General features: G+C 40.7%; 1 protein-coding gene across 2 annotated transcripts in view; it reads left to right on the forward strand.

The window, feature by feature from the left end:
• The window catches only part of PRSS12 (serine protease 12), a 57,648-nt gene that overhangs the window by 16,000 nt on the left and 21,940 nt on the right, over positions 1–19,708 (forward strand). For both annotated transcript variants that reach the window (XM_083571219.1, XM_083571218.1), the window contains exons 2-7: positions 5,199–5,337; positions 9,394–9,572; positions 12,168–12,318; positions 15,288–15,466; positions 15,793–15,934; positions 16,890–17,086. In XM_083571219.1, coding sequence (XP_083427345.1) covers positions 5,273–5,337; positions 9,394–9,572; positions 12,168–12,318; positions 15,288–15,466; positions 15,793–15,934; positions 16,890–17,086 — 913 coding nt within the window. In that variant the 5' untranslated portion in view covers positions 5,199–5,272. The remainder of the gene's footprint in view (positions 1–5,198; positions 5,338–9,393; positions 9,573–12,167; positions 12,319–15,287; positions 15,467–15,792; positions 15,935–16,889; positions 17,087–19,708) is intronic.

The following is a 19,708-nucleotide window of genomic DNA, read 5'->3' on the forward strand; positions in this document are numbered from 1 at the left end:
TGGGAGCAAAAAGGAAAGAAAATAATGTGAACACAGTACTGGGGGCCAGTGCCCTAATGGAGATATCAGTTTCTCCCTACCTCATCGTCAATTTGATTATTTGATGAGTGGAGAGAGAGCAGTAATCCTTCCTCCTCAGCTGATCAGCACAGGACAGCTCATGGGTCGTGTGTGACTGTGTCTGCTTGTGTTTATCCTGTATAAATGTGAGAGCTACGGGCGTGTTTATCCTGTATAAATGTGAGAGCTATCCTGTATAAATGTGAGAGCTAGAATGCTTTGGCGCTGCAGGGTGGAAGCAACCCAGAGGATGACTTCACATTATGTGTGAACATTATCATTGTGGTTTGTTCACCACTCATGGTCTGTGTGAAGGAAACAAACTATGATTGCTGATTTACATGTAATATGAAACCATCTTCTTGTTTGTTTCCTCTGTCTTGCACCAAAGCAAGGAGCAAAGCAGGGACTTTTCAGCAGCATGCACCAGCATGCTGCTTGTTTGCATTTAACCATAGTTTATTTTTAATTATGGTCTAATGTGTCATGCAAACTGGCCAGGGCAGAATAAGAAAGAATAACTCCTGCAGCCTGGAATTTCCACCTTCATGTATTTACCCTGCAGCACATAACAATAGAATGTAAGTGTTTTCCACTTGAGATCATCTAGGAATGTAAATGCATGTAATTTTAGATCTGTTACAAAATGGATTCTGGAATATAGTGTCATTCAAGCTAGAAGTTGCTGGATGAATGATAGATGACTCTTTCTGGAGGAATAATTCTATTTATTTATCTGCAATTATGTAACTAGGAATTTTTTTAATACTTTTTGGAAATACTTTCCGATCTCATATTGAAGTTTTGGTAATGAAAGTGGCTAACATTAGCCTGTTAAAAATAACAATGAAATGTACAGATTCTTTATAACAAAATAATAGAACAACAGGAATATGCTCATCGTGAAAGCAACAGCAATATCTAAAACTATTTCTCAGCTCTCAGTGGTCTGGTCTCAAAGGCCTGTCAAACAAATCTTTGCTGATCTTCTAAAAACCTAACAAAGTAGAATTTTTTCCCTATTCTTTCTCTAATCCAGAAATCGTTGAACAAATTTAAAAGAGTACAGGGTGAAGGCCAACTTAATATGGAAGTCTTTGTATTGTACTTTTTTTCTGAAAGTGAGATGGCTCCTTGGGAGCCATTCTCATTATACCCCTAACCCCCTCCCCTACTTTAATTATTTCCAGCTCAGTAACACATGAGACAATTAGGTCACAGGCCATTACATGTCTTTTATTTCCATGGAATCTTAGATCATTGATCAATGAGCTGTAGCACTGTGAAGGAACTATTGCAGACAAGTACACAGCCAATACATACATTGCTTTGGGACTTTCAGATTTCAGGAGCGATAAATGTATAGGAATTCAGAAACCCTCATTTGTGTGTGTGTGTGTGTGCGCGCGCACGCGCTGGGAGGTTGATGGAGCTATATTGTATGCATAAAGGACATTGATTTTCAGCAGCAGTAAAACAGGTTGGAATCAGCTGAGAGTTTCTTCTTGTCTGCCCTCTTTCATCTACGTTCCATGCTTGGTCTTGCCTCATGCAGAGCCCGTGACAAGTGTTAACCAAGTAAATCTCATCCATGCTAGTCTGAATTCTCCTTTCCAGCTTGCACTGGAAAATGTAACACAATCTTCTCTAAAGGGTAACAGGAGGTATCAAATACTTCTGCTTGGGTCCATTCCAAAGGAGCTCTAATTGCCAGGCTGAATATAAACAGCGTGAACTGACTCTTGGTGACTTCAAGTTTAAAGGTTTGGGTGGAGTCCAGAGCAAGGCACATCAGAATCCCCACTGAAATCACTGCAACTTAACTGATTGGAATCCAAAGCATGGCTGCTTAAAGCAAGGTCTTTCATTCTTTGAAGCATTTGGAGCAACTCCTTGTCCCAACACCCTATTGTAACAGCTGAAATGGTGTAACTGAAATACAGTGGTACCTCTGGTTACAAACACTTTGGGTTACAAACTCCACTAACCTGGAAGTAGCTGCTCCTGGCTGCAAACTTTGCCCCAGGATGTGAACGGAAGTTGCACACCGGAGGCCCCATTAGCGAAAGCACACCTCAGGATAAGAACGGTTTCAGCTTAAGAACGGACCTCTGGACCGAATTAAGTTCATAAGCAGAGGTACCACTGTATAACATGTATTATTCTTTACCTGTTAACTCCTGTCTCCATTTCCCCCTTATTATTTTCTTCTTGTATCTATTTGTTTAGTAAGCCTCTTGGGTTAGAGGTTTGTTAAGCCTATTCTATGTAAGGTGCCATGTTCTTCTATTATGTTATATAAAGTAAATAATAGGAATCAATTGCAAGGAACAATGTTTAGAATCAGGTTGTTAACTGAGTGCATCTGCTGGTCCCACTGAAATACTTTTGATTTTAGTGGGCTTAAACACAACTAAATTTCCTTACATTGCAGCTAGAATGACTATTCCCTTTATTATAGTAAAGGTAAAGGTACCCCTGCCCATACGGGCCAGTCGTGTCCGACTCTAGGGTTGCGCGCCCATCTCGCTTAAGAGGCCAGGGGCCAGCGCTGTCCGGAGACACTTCCGGATCACATGGCCAGCGTGACGAAGCTGCTCTGGCGAGCCAGCACCAGCGCAGCACACGGAAACGCCGTTTACCTTCCCACTATAAAGCGGTACCTATTTATCTACTTGCACTTAAGAGTGCTTTCGAACTGCTAGGTGGGCAGGAGCTGGGACCGAACGACGGGAGCTCACCCCGCTGCGGGGATTCGAACCGCCGACCATACAATCGGCAAGTCCTAGGCACTGAGGTTTTACCCACAGCGCCGTGACGCAGGGAAAATGTTACCTTGTTCATTCTCCTTGACCTCTCAGCAGCTTTCAATACCATCAACCATGGTATCTTTCTGGAGTGGCTGCCTGAGTTGGGGGGGGGTGAGTAGCAGTGCTTTGTGGTGGTTCCAGCCCTAGATGGATGGACATTTCCAAGGGAGTGATGCTTGGAGAATGTTTGGCCCGGTGGAGCCTTCAATGTGGGGTTTCTCTGGGCTTGATTTTATCCCTTACGCCAGAGCTTTCCAAACTTTTCATGTTGGTGACACACTTTTTTAGACATTCATCATTTAGTTCCAGCAGTAACAGGACCAGAAGACATCCAAAGCAGCTATCATGTCCTCTCAGGGAACCCTCATGTGCACCATAGCCAGGGTCAATTTTGTGTTTCATGTGAAACAACCCATATAATGTTCTGCATTGAACTGAATAGTTTGCATGGGTGTGTAGCTAGAATGTTTTGAAACTGCTTGTGGATTTAAGGGCTAGCTATCTCAGTATAACCTGAAATAATCTATGGATCTTGATTGTGTAAACAAGTCCTCAGGGCTAGGATAATGCAGTCAGGAATTTTTAGTGTCGCAATTACATGGGATCCATATCTCTCCTTCTCTGACCTCAACTATGTGCTGTGGCATCTTCCTTTCCTTTTGATGAGGAACCTGTAATCCTTCAGATGTTGTTGGATTCCAGCTCTCATCAGCCTCATCTGGCATGGCCAATGATCAGAGAAGGTGAGAGTTGTAGTCCAACAATATATGGAGGGGTTCAGCTTCCCTGTTCTGTACATAGTGAACAAGGTAGTAGCCTGCCTTCCTGATGTGCTGTTTGTAGAGAAGAATGGTCAATGGTCCCTCTAGAAAAAAAGAGATCAGGCCACAGATCAATACTAAGCCTAGCTGAAGGTTATACTGAGGACTGTGGCTCTAATTAGGACAAATATGTTGGTGGCTAAAGAGCAGAGCAAATGAATAAATTCATTGTATGTAATATTGGCTATTCAGGCTGGTATAAAATGTAATCCTATTTGGCTGAGAGTGGTCAAATTATAGAGGGAAAGAGTAAGGGACCTTTAACGAAATCCATAAACTCCAGCCCTTTACGTCCTTTAAATTTAGCCAAAGCTCACATGCAATACACTTCTGCCCAGGATATAACGTGCAACCTGTATTTATAGTGGCTTTTACAACAGTTACATAAATGCCCAATGGTGATATATAAAATGCTTCAGCTTCGTTGAACAAGGTAACAAGTTTCTCATTTGTATAAACTATTTTCTCAGTTTTCCATATCTGCCATGCGTGTGTTGCTTTTGCTACTCAACCATGGGGGTGTTTTAATGGTGGGGGTGTTTTCTTATTTCATTGCTAGACTTGAGGAAGTACAGACCATAAATTCACATGAGCTTTGTGAAGTGGTGTTTGGTTGTGGTCAAGTATGAACAAATGCATTCTTTGGCCTGAAATAAACTCCTGGCATCTGTGTCATGTATAATATTATATGGGTCACTGAAAAAGCTATGTAATCTATGTGATTGTTTTCTAATGCCTTTTAACATGATGGAATTAAATGAGAGGTATTCATCCCTGGCTATATTTTGTGGTATGTGTGTGTATGTCTTAATGCCTTTTTTAAAAGGAACTGCAAATTCTGTAAAGCTGATATTTCTGTGCCTACACAGACACTGAGCTTCCAAGGAAGAAATGGTATTGTCACCGTTCATTTCATTTGTAGAGAAATAGTATATCAGGCTGGCTGTGATGCAACTTGGAAGTAACCTCTGTTACTCTGCTCCCTCATCGCTACCCTCTGGCATGCCTGGCCGCAAGTTTAGAAATGGGGTGGCCAAACACTAATTTGTTCACCATATTAATACATTCCATGAAGATTTCCATTGAAAGACTATTTCAAGGTTGGTAAACACAGTAAACACTTTTACAAATTTGCCTGAAACATACAATTCCAACACCAATCAAACACTACCCAAGTAAAGTAGTTTCTTGACTGAATATATCAAAGAATGCCAGTGGAGAAAACACTGAAAACATTATGGAACTAGGATATGGATACCTTTAATACCAAAGCGATATGAATACTGCATCTTTTTCCTCCTCCTCTTCCTTAATCTTCTGCTATCTGTCTCCATGAGGAACTTGCCATGACCCCAAATACAGCAAATGCTATTGAGAAGGTTTTTCCTGTAGGATACAGGGTTGTTGTTTTTTAAATGGTCGCTGTAGACATTGCCAATGATTCATCTATGAGAAGGATTCTAACACAGAGACACACAGCTTATCATTATTATTTTTTAATATATAGGTTCTGTGAGACTTAAAGGTGGCAAAAATGAGTTTGAAGGCACAGTTGAAGTTTATCTGAACGGAATATGGGGAATGATCTGCAGCAATCATTGGGATGATACTGATGCATCAGTGATATGTCAACAGCTTGAACTTGGGTAAGTGCTATATAGCTCTTAATTCACATAGGGTTATAAATGGTGCCTTACTCCTACACATTGTAGGAGTAAAATGGAGGTCAGTTCTCAGTTGTCTGTATTAGTGGATGTCACAATTGCTTGAAATAATTTATTCACTAAAGTTTGATAATTCCAGAGGAAACATTACTTTTATCTGGAAAGCAGGGACAGTTAAGAATATATGTAGTCAATGACTTCAGTAGAAAGCCAGTGGCGTTAGAAATCATTTAAATAACTAAGTAATCAAAACAAGAAAGCTCTGAAAATTTCACTTTAATGTAAAAAACAGCTTTCTGTGCTCTGGTTCTAGCTGGAAGATATAAAATTGGGATACTAGTTTTCTCAGGGCACTCTAAAATAAGGACAAAACAAAGCAAAACACTAGTAATTGAATCCTTTTTTTGAGGGAAATATGCCCTATTTTTTAAAAAAACGATAACAACAAACAAACAATATTTTATATAGGTGATTGAAAAGCTCTGTGTTGCAGCTGTATAATGGAATACAGGATCAGACTCCTGATGGAGCATTTCAGAGTAATTGCCATTCTCCTTTTTTTTCTTTCTTTTTTAATCCTCCAGCTGTATTGGTTTCAGAGACAGCCTAGAAATCTGTGGAGTTCAGCTGCTGCCATCTCAAGATATGCTGAGTCTTCTTCAGCACCCCGTAAATAGCAACTTGCCTTGTTTTCTAAAAAAGTGAAAGGTGATGCTTAAAGCAGGAACACTGAAAAACAGAAAAGAATTATTAGGTCTATGGAATCTGTATTGATGCTACAGTCCTGCATGCATTACAGATTTTCTGCACAGAATACGAAATAGCATTAAATTAGCATATAGATTGTTGCAACATTTTTTTCCAATTCATAAACTGAGGCAAAATACCACATTGGGAGCGTGACAATCTATACTTGCATTGCCTACAATTACCTACATGGATATGATCCGCATGTAGGAAACCCATCATGTTTGGATATAAGTGGTCCTCTATTATTCATGCACAAGTCCCAGTTTAATCAGTGGCACTTACCTGCAGATAACTTATGGCAAGATTGCACAAAGATTGTTATATAACTTTGTATTTATGGTCTTGGGTGATTGCCTGTTGTGTCTCGTGCAGTGGAACTGGTTCTCCCTAGAACAATTTGTAACACTAGTTCTTGCCTTAACATAGCAGGTGGTGGTTTTAGAATAAGATGAGAATCTGACGACAAAGAAGACGATGAAATCTTGAGGTTGGATGAAAACACACACCACTGAACACAAAAGAAGCATGTTAAGGACTGTTGTTCTGTTCAACTGGGATAGGCCAACACTTGCCCAGGCCCAACCTAGCCCAGATCCAGCCTCACTGTACTCTGTGAAATTCCTTGTTGTTGATGAAACGAACAATTATACTGTAAATATAAACTATGCATTTGAATCATTCTCAACTTGGTTTGAGTTTATTGAACCATACATTGCTTTAACATCTTCCTTAACCATGTGGAGAACTGCTTCCCACATGAAGTTCTACCCAGAGAGTTGCATTTTCATATATGCTATGAAAAAAATCCCACAGTTGAAGAATTGTCCTACATTGTGGGTCCAACAGTCAAGAAGCTGGTTACAGCATGTACTGTAGAAGGATGTGAGGGGCAGATGGGGCTCGTCAACCTGGGAAGGCAGCCCATCTAGGAGAAAAAAACCCACTGCTGCCTTGTGGGATATATTTGGGAAAAGAAAAGTCTAAGGAGTAAACCCTACACAAATCCAGAGTGGAGTCCCTAAGACGGCTGGATGGCACCTTGTATACCTCCTTCCGGCAACTCCTACAGGCAAGCTGGTGCCAAATGTATTGCTTTGCTTTCCTTTGGACCACATCAGCAAGGCTGAGAGGGGAGTCTTGTCATCTAGGTAGCCCAGGACCTCCATGCACACTGCCAAGGCTTGCACGCTGGGAAGGTTACTTCAGTGCTGCTAACGCAGTGGTTTGACCTCAGCCCTGTAGTGACATACATTGTTTCTCGAGACAGACAGATGCCAACAAAAAAGAATCAGGAGTACAGACTCTTAAAGCAAGCTCATTATTTAGTAAAATGGTAGGGAATTTTATATGAATAAACTTTAAGCCCAGCCTTTCACATTTGATCCTTCTCTGACAGACTGGAACATAAATATTTAATTAATGCCATGTGACAGGTTGTCATCAAAATAATGAAAAATCAGCAGGTTGCTATGGATACATTATAGAAGTGATTAATTAACCATTTGCAACTTCAAGGGAGTTTTTCAGGAAATAATGAACACCCAAGTGAAGTTGTTGTATTCATCTGTTAATCCTACTGGGTTATTTACCTCTCTTCAATACATATTTGATCGTAAAAAGATTTTTTAAGAGGGTGATGCTTGAAATGTGTATTTTTCAACTGAAAGCAACTCTGCTAAATTCAAGTTGTAACAAAAGATTGGGGAATGTTAAATGGAACAAAGCATGACAAGTACAATGCTGTATTTAATGCAGGGCAGAGCGGTGTGTATTTAGAAGAGAATTCTAGGGCTGCTGTGGCTTGCTATAGCCAGGCTATGATTCCTGGCTAAGGTCACCTGTGCTTCTTATTAATTCTATCCCATACTGAATATTACAATGGTGTCACCAGTAGTGGTACTGCTAGGGCAGAGGCTAGGGGGGCCAACCGTAGGTGGAAGCAGAGTTTTGTCAGCATCTTCCTCCTTGTTAAGTTCTACAAAGGTAAACCTGAGACCAATGAGGAATCTGACAGCCAGGTCCGCCCTTGGACTGGTTGTGCATAAGGAAGCAGGCTAGCTCAGACTGAGGTTGGTGGGGCAGTGTCCCATTTGCCCTCATGGAGCAGTTTCCATTGCCTTTCACATCCCACAGAGTAAGGTTGCCTTGATTGTTCTTTTGTGTTGTGGCCCTTTTAAAAAAACAAACAAACCAAAGCTTTATTGGGTTTGCTTAGAATACATGCAATGTGATGTTAACTAGAGATTATTCTACTCTTCTTAAAAGAGTGGCCAGTTTGGACTGACTCTGAGCTGTTTTGTAATGTTTAATATTAATCTGCACATGCCAAACCAATTTATACAGATATGTGGATTAGATGAGATCAAAGTCCTGCCCATCTGGAGGTTGCAATTTTGCTTATGGTTTTAGCTGTGTGTTACGTGCAATTTCTCTATCTGGTTTTCATATAAAAAGGTTTTTGCTCCCAGATTTCTCAAGGTATGAGCGATATAAGCTGCCAGCGGGTCTGCTTGAATTATCTGTTTGATATTAGGATGGTTTCAAAATGAGCAACTAATTTCCATATAAAAATGGAACACATGTATGGGCTCTCTTAGGCTGCTACCTTAACCTGAGTGTGAATACCTGGTACAATGTATGGAGAAGGCTGAAGAAGTGATGCTGATTCACATACATTCAACTAGAACCCTATAGCTGACTACTTGCCTAAAGAGCTTCTGGAACTAGAGCTCATATGCTGTGCTTCAGTTTATGGGGCTTACCAGTGGCTTCTAGAATTCTCTATAGCATGATCCAGTGCAGTGCACTAGTGCAGTGCACTCGTAGTATTTTAAGAGTGCTCCCAGCGAACCTTCAAGCTGTTTTTAAAATTCATGTACATTTAAAAGAGACAGCTTGGGGGATTGGCATGAAAGTTGCCTGTTGGGAAAGTTGCTGAAGAAATAGTCTGTCTCTATTGGCAGCTCATGTGAGAATTTAAAAAGCGATATTGGAGTTCACTGCAGATAAGGGAATATTTAAAACAACCTATTTAATTTATGAATCACTCTTCATGAAACATCCCAGAGTGATGAATCATAAAAACATCATAACGCATCAATAAAAAAAATGAAAACAATTTCAGATCCAGTACACATGCATATACATAATATCCACTGAAAGGCTTAGTTGTGCCTCAGAAACTGCAGTGAAGTATGTGCTATTTAATTTGGAATAGTACATTAACAAGGGGTTTCTAGTTATCTCAGTTGCCTTCCTCATTGCCTATGTTTGTTGCTTTTCCCACAGGGAGAGAGGCACAGCGAAGCACACCCCATTTTCTGGACCGGGCCTTATCCCTGTTTACTGGAGTGATGTACATTGCCATGGTGATGAAGAAAACATCTTACTTTGTGAAAAAAGTGTCTGGCAGGATGGAATGTGTCCTCAAAATATGGCAGCTGCTGTTGCATGTGGCTTTTCCCATGGTAAAATACAAGTACACATACATAATTTGGTTTTGTGTTATGTAAACAGCATAGTTATCTTCAGAGACAATTTAGTTTAAAATAGCCTTGTTGAGAACAGTTGGTGGTAAAGTAGTTAAGGGTGTGCTAAATAATGGCGTCATTATTCTCCTCCAAGTCGTATTTAATTGAGGCCTAAATACCTTTTGAGCTAGCTGGAATTATTCCACAATGGAGATTTTGAAATCGGTATCACATGCAGAAGGTTTTGTATTCAGGGATTAGGATGATAGTTTCAAGGACTCCTTTCTCTGTTCTTTGGTCCTTGATGGTTTTCACTAGCCTTTTAAGGGACTCTTCAGAGGAGGGATGGACATGTTGATAACAACATTCCCTTCTGGGGTGATGGGCAGGGCCAGAGTGGGCAGGACTGGACTCTACAGTGACTAGGTCCAGAGGCTAATGTTGGTGGCCCACTGCCTTTTCTTTGTCTCCCTTTTGGCTGTACCTTCCACCACTTTTCCTCCTTCTTTTACCACCCACATGAAATTGGTCTGAGAACCACATAAGATTGGGCTGAGGACTGTCTGTGTCCCTATGGCTGCAGTTTGACCACCTGTGGCCTATGTAATGATTGCCCACTATCTTCTTGTCTGAGTCCTTCTACCTAAAGGTGTGTTGTGGTGTTTCAGGGCACTTGCCTGCACTCTTGACTGTGTAATACAATGGCTAAATATTTGTGAGCTTCCTTAATACCTTTGAAGTTCTCTGAGCATCACTAAAGCAAAGACAAAATTAAGGTGACCGGCACAATTCATTTTCTCTTGGGATCTAGACAAAAGTAGTTCAAAGCAGGACCCTTAAAGGTGTCTAAGAATCAATCAAACCCCAAAGCCTGTAAAAAAAAGATAGGGGATTCCACATGGCACACAGCACTATTCATCAATGGAAGGTGGAACACTTATGAGGCTCACATTGCTGCTTGCAAGATGACATCATGTCTCCCTGAACAGCTGCCTGCACCTCCTTGGGAAGGCATGCCTCACCCTTTGAGAATGATGCCTCCAGAATACATTGTGTGCATATATGCGCTTGTCTAGGCCAAAAATACTTGCTGGTGTTGCAATTTGTCACCTTCTGAAAAAGTGCATTCTGTACTTTTTTCTCTTTCCAAATAAAGCATCATGATTGATGATATTCAAACCATTCTGCTCCTCAGTGAGTTTGTCCAGCTAGAGGAGTGTACAGTACTGACACCCTTAACTATGTTACTGTATAGGAACTGCACAGATATGCAGAATTTTTTTTAGGGCTGCTTTGTTCTTTGTCAGACCATCATACGAAGAGCCTCAGTGGCATCTTTTTCCAGCCTCCAGTATATTTATATACAGGAGCACAAATGTAATGCAGAAAATGATTGTTTCCTAAGGTACTGTATAGGGAAAAGAGAACTCGTTGAGTACAGTGGATTGAAAAAGTCATGTGAGCAGGGCTAGTCTGGGCTATGCTTAGAATTCTGCAGGTTAGTTCTTCCAACTACTTTACCTATGAGCAATCCTAACATTTCCTTAGCTACAAGCAGGCTTTGTAATCCCATGGAGAAACAGTTACAAAATGGGCTGTATGCATATACAACCAGCAACTATTTCCGCAGGTCAAGAGCTCTTTTTCTAGTTACTGTCACCATGTGGATTGCTTCAGCTGTATAAATGCACCTTTTGGTGTACATGGACATTGCTCTGTGTGAGTGTGTGCCAAATCATAGATTGGGGCTGCTTGCATGGCTCTGAACAAAGCAGTGTTGCAAACTGAAGTAACAACTCTCTCGAGTAAGACACAGTTGTATGCAATCTTGTCATTTGGCTTGCAATAGAACTTCCCCTTTCCTATAGCCCCCAATATATTCTCAGAATCTGCTCTAGAGGGCTGGAGGACTCTCCCGTTAAGTTCTTGGGAATGCACAGACAGAAGAGAAGAAGGGGAAGTCCTGCTGTGCAACCAGAACCTGGCTTTTGCAGCACTGGATAAAACTATGTTTTTAAATGAAACCCCAAATTTTAATCATCAAATAATGCAGAAGACTGAGGATAATACACATGGTCCAAAGTAACAGAATGTACATATGGAAGACCCTGGTTAATTTGTTGCAAACAGAGAAGGAAGCACAAGGGCTTCATGCTTTCAATACTTCCAAATTTCCATTTTGACCATCACAGAGAAGGTGTGATTCAGTGATAACCATTGTTGAGAATGCTTCGCAGAGGCAACTGGCTAGCCCCTGTTTGAAACTTAAGTTCCTTTATTGTTATTCAGTTATATTCAGTTATAAGAAAGGATCACTACTGATGGGGTTTCCTTCACATCAAGTTTAGGAGATGTGGAATTCTTAGTTTCTGTTTCTGCTGTTGAAATTTCTGCTTTAGAGCTGCAAGAATTATTAATACTCCAGGCATGCTGTTGCGTTATGCTGTTAGTGATCTGAAATGAGCCACAATATTACTAGGTTGTGTCTGTTCAAATTACAAAGCCTTTGCCGTCCATTTGGTAGCAGCTGATCACTAAGAACTGGGAAATGAAAACTTCATTTCCCTCCCTTCCTTATGTGTTTCATTTCAGACCCTGATTTTATCCCAGTCCGACTGGTTGATGGAAGCAGTGCTTATGAAGGAAGAGTAGAAGTGTATCATGCTGGTCACTGGGGAACCATCTGCGACGACCAGTGGGATGATGCGGACGCTGAGGTAGTCTGCAGGCAGCTTGGCCTTGGGTTAGTTTCCCCACCCCAGTATATTGTATTCAGTTGAAAAAGAAAGCTAATCACTGCCAATGAATTGAGATGCAAAAGCAAAGTCAAATGCCTGCACCATGTTTTGAAATGGATCTGATACTTAGGACGGCTGAACAAGCAGCACCACTTGAGCCAAAACAGAGTCTTTTGACCACCTCAGGGTGTAACTAAACGTTGCTGATAATGTATAGACTCTAAGCTAAAAGGGCAATCTCATGTTTTGTTCTCCTTCTCTCCCATGCAACTTGTAGGGATAGTCCATGTGCGGTGTGGTGCAACAGATGTCACTTGCAGGATCATCCTTGCCATCATTAAGGGCAACGATGTCACACCATGTATTGAGTATCCACATACCACCTAGGAAAAATCAGTAGCCCAGTGTGACTTATTTGCATGACAATTCTCAGATTTGTTCCACCATGAATTTCACGTTGGCTGTAGGTTGTATATTGGAAGTAATCAGTGGGATTCACACATGAGGATAGATTTGAACTCATGCCTGAGAGCTGCACAGGGAGCCACCCCCTTGTGCTCAATAGAGCTTCTGAGGCCATTTTCTAAACACTGACCTCCACTTCTGATGTTCAGCATGTTGTTCCTGATATTGGGAATATTTGGTTTCCAATATGGAGTGAGGACTGCATCTGTGTTGACGAGAAGAGAGACAAAGGTTCATGCACTTGCAGCATCACTCTTTTGAGCCAAGCCCAAATATACAATTAGTGTGCCACAGTTTATTGGTAATTTGTAATTTCGAACACATGCCGCATGCTAAAGTAGAGTTACATTTACGTTACTTTGAGGTTGACTAGCTTGCCTCTGTCCCATGAGTATAGTAAATTATAGTTGCCATTAAATATTCCCTATCCATATGTTTTTATGGGAGCCTAAGGACTAGTGAGCTCAAGAAGAAAAAGCAAGATGCCTTAGCAGGTAGGCTCATCATTCCTAGACTGAAATTTACCATGAGAGGAAATATATAGTGGCCGGGGGTGGATGGGCTAGGAAGAGACGCCAAGCTGTGTGTGTATGTATATCGTCTCAGTTAATCCAGCTGGAAATGTTCTGCAAATTATAAAATAAAGCCTCTTGGAAATGACCTTCCTATCCTCTCACAGCTTTCACTTGGCATTACTTTGCAATAAAACCCACCAGGATTAGTTTGCCAGTGACAAGAAGAGAATACTGCTCATCTAATTAAATACTTTCTGTATGCTAACCCCTCCCCATTATAGCATATGGATTTCCAGCCTGTGAGGCACTGCATAAGTATATTTTCAGCAGAGCATGTAGAATATCCAGAGTTAGTCATACTCAGAATGCACCTATTGTAACGAGTGGAGATTAAGTCCTTTTTTGTATCATTGGGTCTCCTCCGACTTAGTTGGACATCATCACACATCTTTGATATATTTTTTCTTCATTCCACTGATATAATGATTATTTAAATGAAATGTTTTTGAAATGTTGGTGTTACAGTGTGGTTTTGATCTGCATTGTTTTACTGTTTTGATTCTTTTTAACAAACGTAAGCTGCTTTGGGCACACATTTTAATGTGCATGGAAAAGTGAGATATAAATTAGAAATGAAAAGGGATGCAGTGCAATGTAAGTCCCCAGGACACGACTAAACAACAACAACAACAACAACAACAACAACAAACCACTGGCATTAGTGGTGGCTTTCTTCCTACTGCAAATAGGAGTTTTGGGGGAGCAATTTTCAGCAAGACCACAGCAGGGGAGGAAACGCCTAAAGTTCCCCTTTTTGTTTGCTGCAGTATCACCCCCGGTAGCTGCCAGCTGCATTTTTTTAAATTAAAAAATGCATATTTAGTATGTCTTAATGTCTAGTTTGGCCTTTTGTTTCATATTTTCTGGCAGGTGGCAAAAGGATGATATGTTTTACTCAGTGATTCATAAACTGTGCAGGTGTAACATTGAGGGTTGTTTGCTTGATGACCAAAAGAGGCAACCCCCCCCCCCCAAAAAAAAACAACCCTGTTGAGGAAACAGTCTGATGTATTTGCTTTAAATTGTAAGAAACAAGAGCCTTTCTTCCAAAACCAGAATCTATTATCCGTATATTAATTTCTCTTTGTAAATCACTATGAGACATTTTAAGTTTTTATTATTGATGTGTTGTTACAACAGGAAGTACATTCTTTCTTGCTGAATTATCTAATTTATCTCTGTTTTGCTGATCCTGTTCCCTTAATCTAGCACCAGCCCTTGTGTCTGCCAGGTCCTCTGAGTTTACGATACTCACTTTTGATAATCTCAACCTGCTTTAGGCTGTGGGCGAAGGAGACGGCCAGATGTCTTATAAACAGATTGAAAAACCGCAGCATATTTTTATGAGTCATGAAGGACATTAAGATAGAAGTTTTGGGGAAAGTAATCTAAAAAGAAACCATGGTGTGCAAAGCACTGTTATGTTTAAGGCTGGATTTTTCAACTATAGATGTCGTAAATGAGTGTCTGGCGTTTTATATACAAAATGAGCTTTGCTTTCTACTCTCCCTGTTTTCTTTACACATGACCATGTTTTTCCTGCTTTTTGGGGGTATATCTCCTCTATTGTCTGTTAGCTGTTTGTTTCAATTTGGGGGGGAAATGCAAAAATAGTCTTATTTTTGTCTTCTCCATACAATTGACTAAACTAAAGAAGAACATGGGGTGGAATATTTATTTTAGTTCTGTTATGACAGAACCACTCTAATTTCCTGATAAAAATGTACACATTTAATGGGCAATGCAAAATGTATCAAAGGGTTCTTCTAAGAAATAAGCATCTTAAGTAACCACTCTGTTCATCTACTTGGATCAATATTGCTTTGGATTGTAGCATACGTACCAAAGCAATACAAACCATTTCAGTAGCTAATTTAGAGGCACTTTCTGACCATTTGCCATCATTGATTCTCTGTTTGTTCATGTTTGTGCAGCGGGGTTGCCAAGGCATGGAGCCAGGCTTATTTTGGAGAAGGCTCAGGTCCTGTGCTGTTGGATGAAGTGCGTTGTACAGGAAATGAGCTGTCTATAGAACAGTGTCTAAAGAGTTCCTGGCAAGAACACAACTGTGGCCACAAAGAAGATGCAGGAGTTTCCTGCACACCTCTAGCAGGTAGGCAACAAAGGTTGCTGAAGTCTTAGAAGTCTATAGATTTTGGGTCAAGATGGAGTGAAGCCATGGGATGTGGGGCCAAGTCAGGGTGACATTTCAATGTATATAGTACAACCATTTTGGGATTAAATTATGAAGTTGGATAAGAGCAACAATGGGAAATGTGCCAGTATTAGGGCTCTCTCCCCTTTTACTTTTTTATAAAACCTTGCAAATTACTAGTGTCTAGCTGTTTAATGAATCTGTTGCAGCACATTTTATAGCACAGATTCTTTCCCCCGAAGTTGCCTCTTAAACACTACTGGCTCTTATTTTTAATGCTACAGATGGTGCCATCAGACTGGCAGGTGGGAAAGTCAGTCATGAGGGACGACTGGAGGTGCTTTACAACGGACAGTGGGGCACCATCTGCGATGATGGGTGGACTGAACTGAACACACATGTGGTTTGCCGCCAGCTGGGCTTTAAGTAAGGTCCATTTATGTGAGGAGGTTAATTACTTTGCATATCACTGCTGATAATTTTCTGCAAAATGCTATTGTCCAGAATTTCACAGGTGCCCACTTAACTTCACTGTTATGTCCTAATCAGGAGTACATTTATCAGCAGTAAAACATTATTGAAAAACTTCGATTTAAAAGAAAAATGGTTAGATTAAGAATCTTAATTATCTTCTTTTTGTCAAAAAAAAACCAACCCATTTCTTAGTTGTCTTTGGTTTGGGAAGGGGGTGCACTTTATCAATTGAATCAGTTTGCTACCAGTCTCTAGTTCAGCAATCCATGTCTGAAAACAGTCCTACTGGAACAAATGTTTAAATTGCCAACAGAGCAGGCAGGTGCCAATTTTTAAAATGGGAATTGAGATAATCTGGGCTGGTGCAGACATAGCACTGAGCAGTGCTGTGGTATTGTACACTCCTTCCCACAAATCTAACTTTTGTGGTGTGTGTATTTCAAAGTTTTATTTGCTGTATTAAGAAGGAACTCAGGAACATTGTTGTTGACTTAAATGTGATTAGTCCTGGGAGGGAGGAAGAATTCACACTCCAGAAGGAAAAAACATGGAAAGTTTTTATACAAGGCTAAGCGGTCAGCAGGATTATGTCTATAGCAGCCTTTAGTGTCAGAGAATGAAATAGAATTCTGCATATTGTGTCAAATGAGTGGTTAAATGCTCTGCTGAATCAGGGCCTTTGAAAAGTAAAACATCCATGGATTTCTAGCAACAAGATTTATTTAAAGGTGGTGGACACTGGACAATGTTACTCAAAATAAAATGGATGCTAATCGAAGTTGAACTTAATTGTGGCATGTACACTGGAACTGTTATTACATGAAATATTATTGTTTGTTTTTTATGTTGATCATATGTTCAATACCTCACTCACAATACAACTGCCAATCTATCTATGTGCAAACAGGAATGGGAAAAGTGTCTCAGAACACTACCCAGAAGAGAACATTGGACCCATCTGGCTGGATGATGTCAGCTGCTCAGGAAAGGAGTCTGCAATCCTCCAGTGTTCAAAGAGGGAATGGGGAAAGCATGATTGCAGCCACAAAGAGGATGTTGGGATAAGTTGTTATAGAGATAACGACAGCCACAGAGCCTCACTGGGTAAGCTGCTCTCTGTAGATGCAAGCTTGGATACAGAGAACCAAGGGACCCCAAAGGTCCTTTAGTTTTGTGGTTCTTGAGCACCAGTCCATCATGCCACATAGCAAACCTTTTTGGGAAACTGAGGCTGCTTCTGATATGGCATGGGATGTGCTGTTTACAGGCAAAAAGTCTGAACTTTTGCTGGGCATATTGAAGCCAGTGAGTAGCTGAAATATACTCAGTCGCAAAGTGATTTCATGCTCTTTATTCAGCTCATAGTGGTGAGGAGGAATGAATGAAAGTCCCCTCAAAGTATCTGCTTTATATACATTATTTACACAATGGGCTGCACATGATTGGCTAATTCCGGAATTCTACTGTAAGCCAATCAGGTTGTGGATTCACTTCTATCTGGAGCATGATTGGGTGGTTCCTGCCAACCAATCATACTGCTGCATTGTTCTAGGGCCAATCAGACTGCTGCATTCTGAATCCTATTGTTCTAGGACCAATCAGACTGCTGCAGTTTGGATCCTATTCAACTCAGTACATAACAGTAGCCCTTTGAATCTTGGCCACATTCTAGCTAGAAGAAGATACAAAGCAGCTTTCAAGATTGGAAACAGAGAATAGTTATACTGAGTATCCATTTTAAAAAGTTAAATCTGTTAAATTTAGAAAGGCAAGGAAGGAAAGAGCTGCAAGAGCAATACAGAGCAATGTCTACCTAGTACAGGAACAGGCTATTTGTCATGCAAATAGAGGACATTTTTAATCTGGTTACCATAGGCTTGTTCTGAAGCAGTTGAGTACTGGAGTAGCTGAGTTTTTTATTTCACAGAGAACTAGAGTATTTTTCTAGTGAAGCATATGCCCAGCCCTTGGTATGGTTGTAATGGTGAACTCCACATACCCAAGTGTGACATATAAATAAAGGTAAAGGGTAAAGGGACCCCTGATCATTAGGTCCAGTCGTGACCGACTCTGGGGTTGCGGCGCTCATCTCGCTTTATTGGCCGAGGGAGCCAGCGTACAGCTTCCGGGTCATGTGGCCAGCATGATTAAGCCGCTTCTGGCGAACCAGAGCAGCGCACGGAAATGCCGTTTACCTTCCTGCTGGAGCGGTACCTATTTATCCATTTGCACTTTGACGTGCTTTCGAACTGCTAGGTTGGCAGGAGCAGGGACTGAGCAACGGGAGTTCACCCCATCGCAGGGATTCGAACCGCCGACCTTCTGATCGGCAAGTCCTAGGCTCTGTGGTTTAACCCACAGCGCCACCCGCGTCCCACCCGACATATAAATAGGCATGCGAATAAATCCTCCCCATAGGTATGAGTTTTCGGACAACTTGCAGAGTGAAAATTGGAACATGAGAAGTGTCTGGGAAGGAACTATAGTTATTCCAAAGAACAAGGAGCTGAGATCTTTTTTCTGCCAAGGGTCAGTCTTCTATGCAATGCATGCTATTGATGGGCAGGGCCAGATCCATGGAGTTTGCAGAACTGCATAGCTCTTGTGCACTCTCTCTGCCAGCCCATTCACCACTCTCTTTGCCACCCCTGCAATAGAGAGCAGAGCAATTGATTGGCAAGCAGAAGGTCCTAGGTTGAAACCTTGGCATTTCCAGTTAAAGTGTTATGGATAGCCTGACTAGGAAAGACCCCATACCTGAGGCCTTGGATGCTGTCTATCACAAGAGACAGTACTGGGAAATATGGACCAATGAAGAGAACTTCATATGTATAATATAGCTCAACAGCCAGCTACAGGTGTTTAAAGAACCTTGACTACCTAACCCCCAAGAATGGAAATGATTGATCTCATTTATCACCCCTGTTTATGAGGAGGAAAAATATAGGTTTCACCCTATGTTGGGAAATGGTAAACAGAGTCAAAGAACCAAAGAACAGCATTTCAATGAGAAGTAAACATAGTAATGAAGATTAGACAGCTTATAAGGAATTTCTTTAAGAATTGCATCATGTCTTTCAACTTAACAAAGAGCTCTATTAAGTATATCTTGGTACCATACCAACTTTATAACTTGAGGCATACTGTTAAACAAATTATAGTGTTTACAGCATTATTGAACTAGAGTTTCTTTCCATCTTGCATGCTTTGCTAAATGAATTTCCAGTCATATTATTACTCTTTCCCTCATCTCTTTTCATTGCTGTTCTTTTACACTTCTTAATATTCCAAAGCTTTTATTACACCAGCAGTATAATGTAAATAGTATTTCTGTGTGGGTGAGACAATGAGAATGGGAACACTTAAACCCCGAATAGCTGGGGTTCATATCATAGTGGCCATTCACATAGACACTAAATGAACATCTGTGCTGCTCTGTTCATGAAACTATGGAACTTAACCTGAGCTGGAAAGGGTCCAATATGGTTAAATACTGCCAGATGGTAAAATTCCCTTTGGGTACCTGAAAATTGTATTAATTTAACAGTTGTGAATGAAACTTCCAAGTAGTAACAAGCTGGTTGAGAATAAAATCTGCTCCATTTTACAGCTAATATCCTGTGTTGCTGCCCAGGTAATACGAGTAAAGTCTGAACTGAAATTATATTCTTGTAGAGTAAGCATTTCTGGATGATGACAAAAATGAGGTGAAAATTTTGACATTTT

The sequence above is a fragment of the Podarcis filfolensis genome (genome assembly GCF_964270895.1).
Source record: "Podarcis filfolensis genome assembly, chromosome: 9".
NCBI lineage: Eukaryota > Metazoa > Chordata > Lepidosauria > Squamata > Lacertidae > Podarcis > Podarcis filfolensis.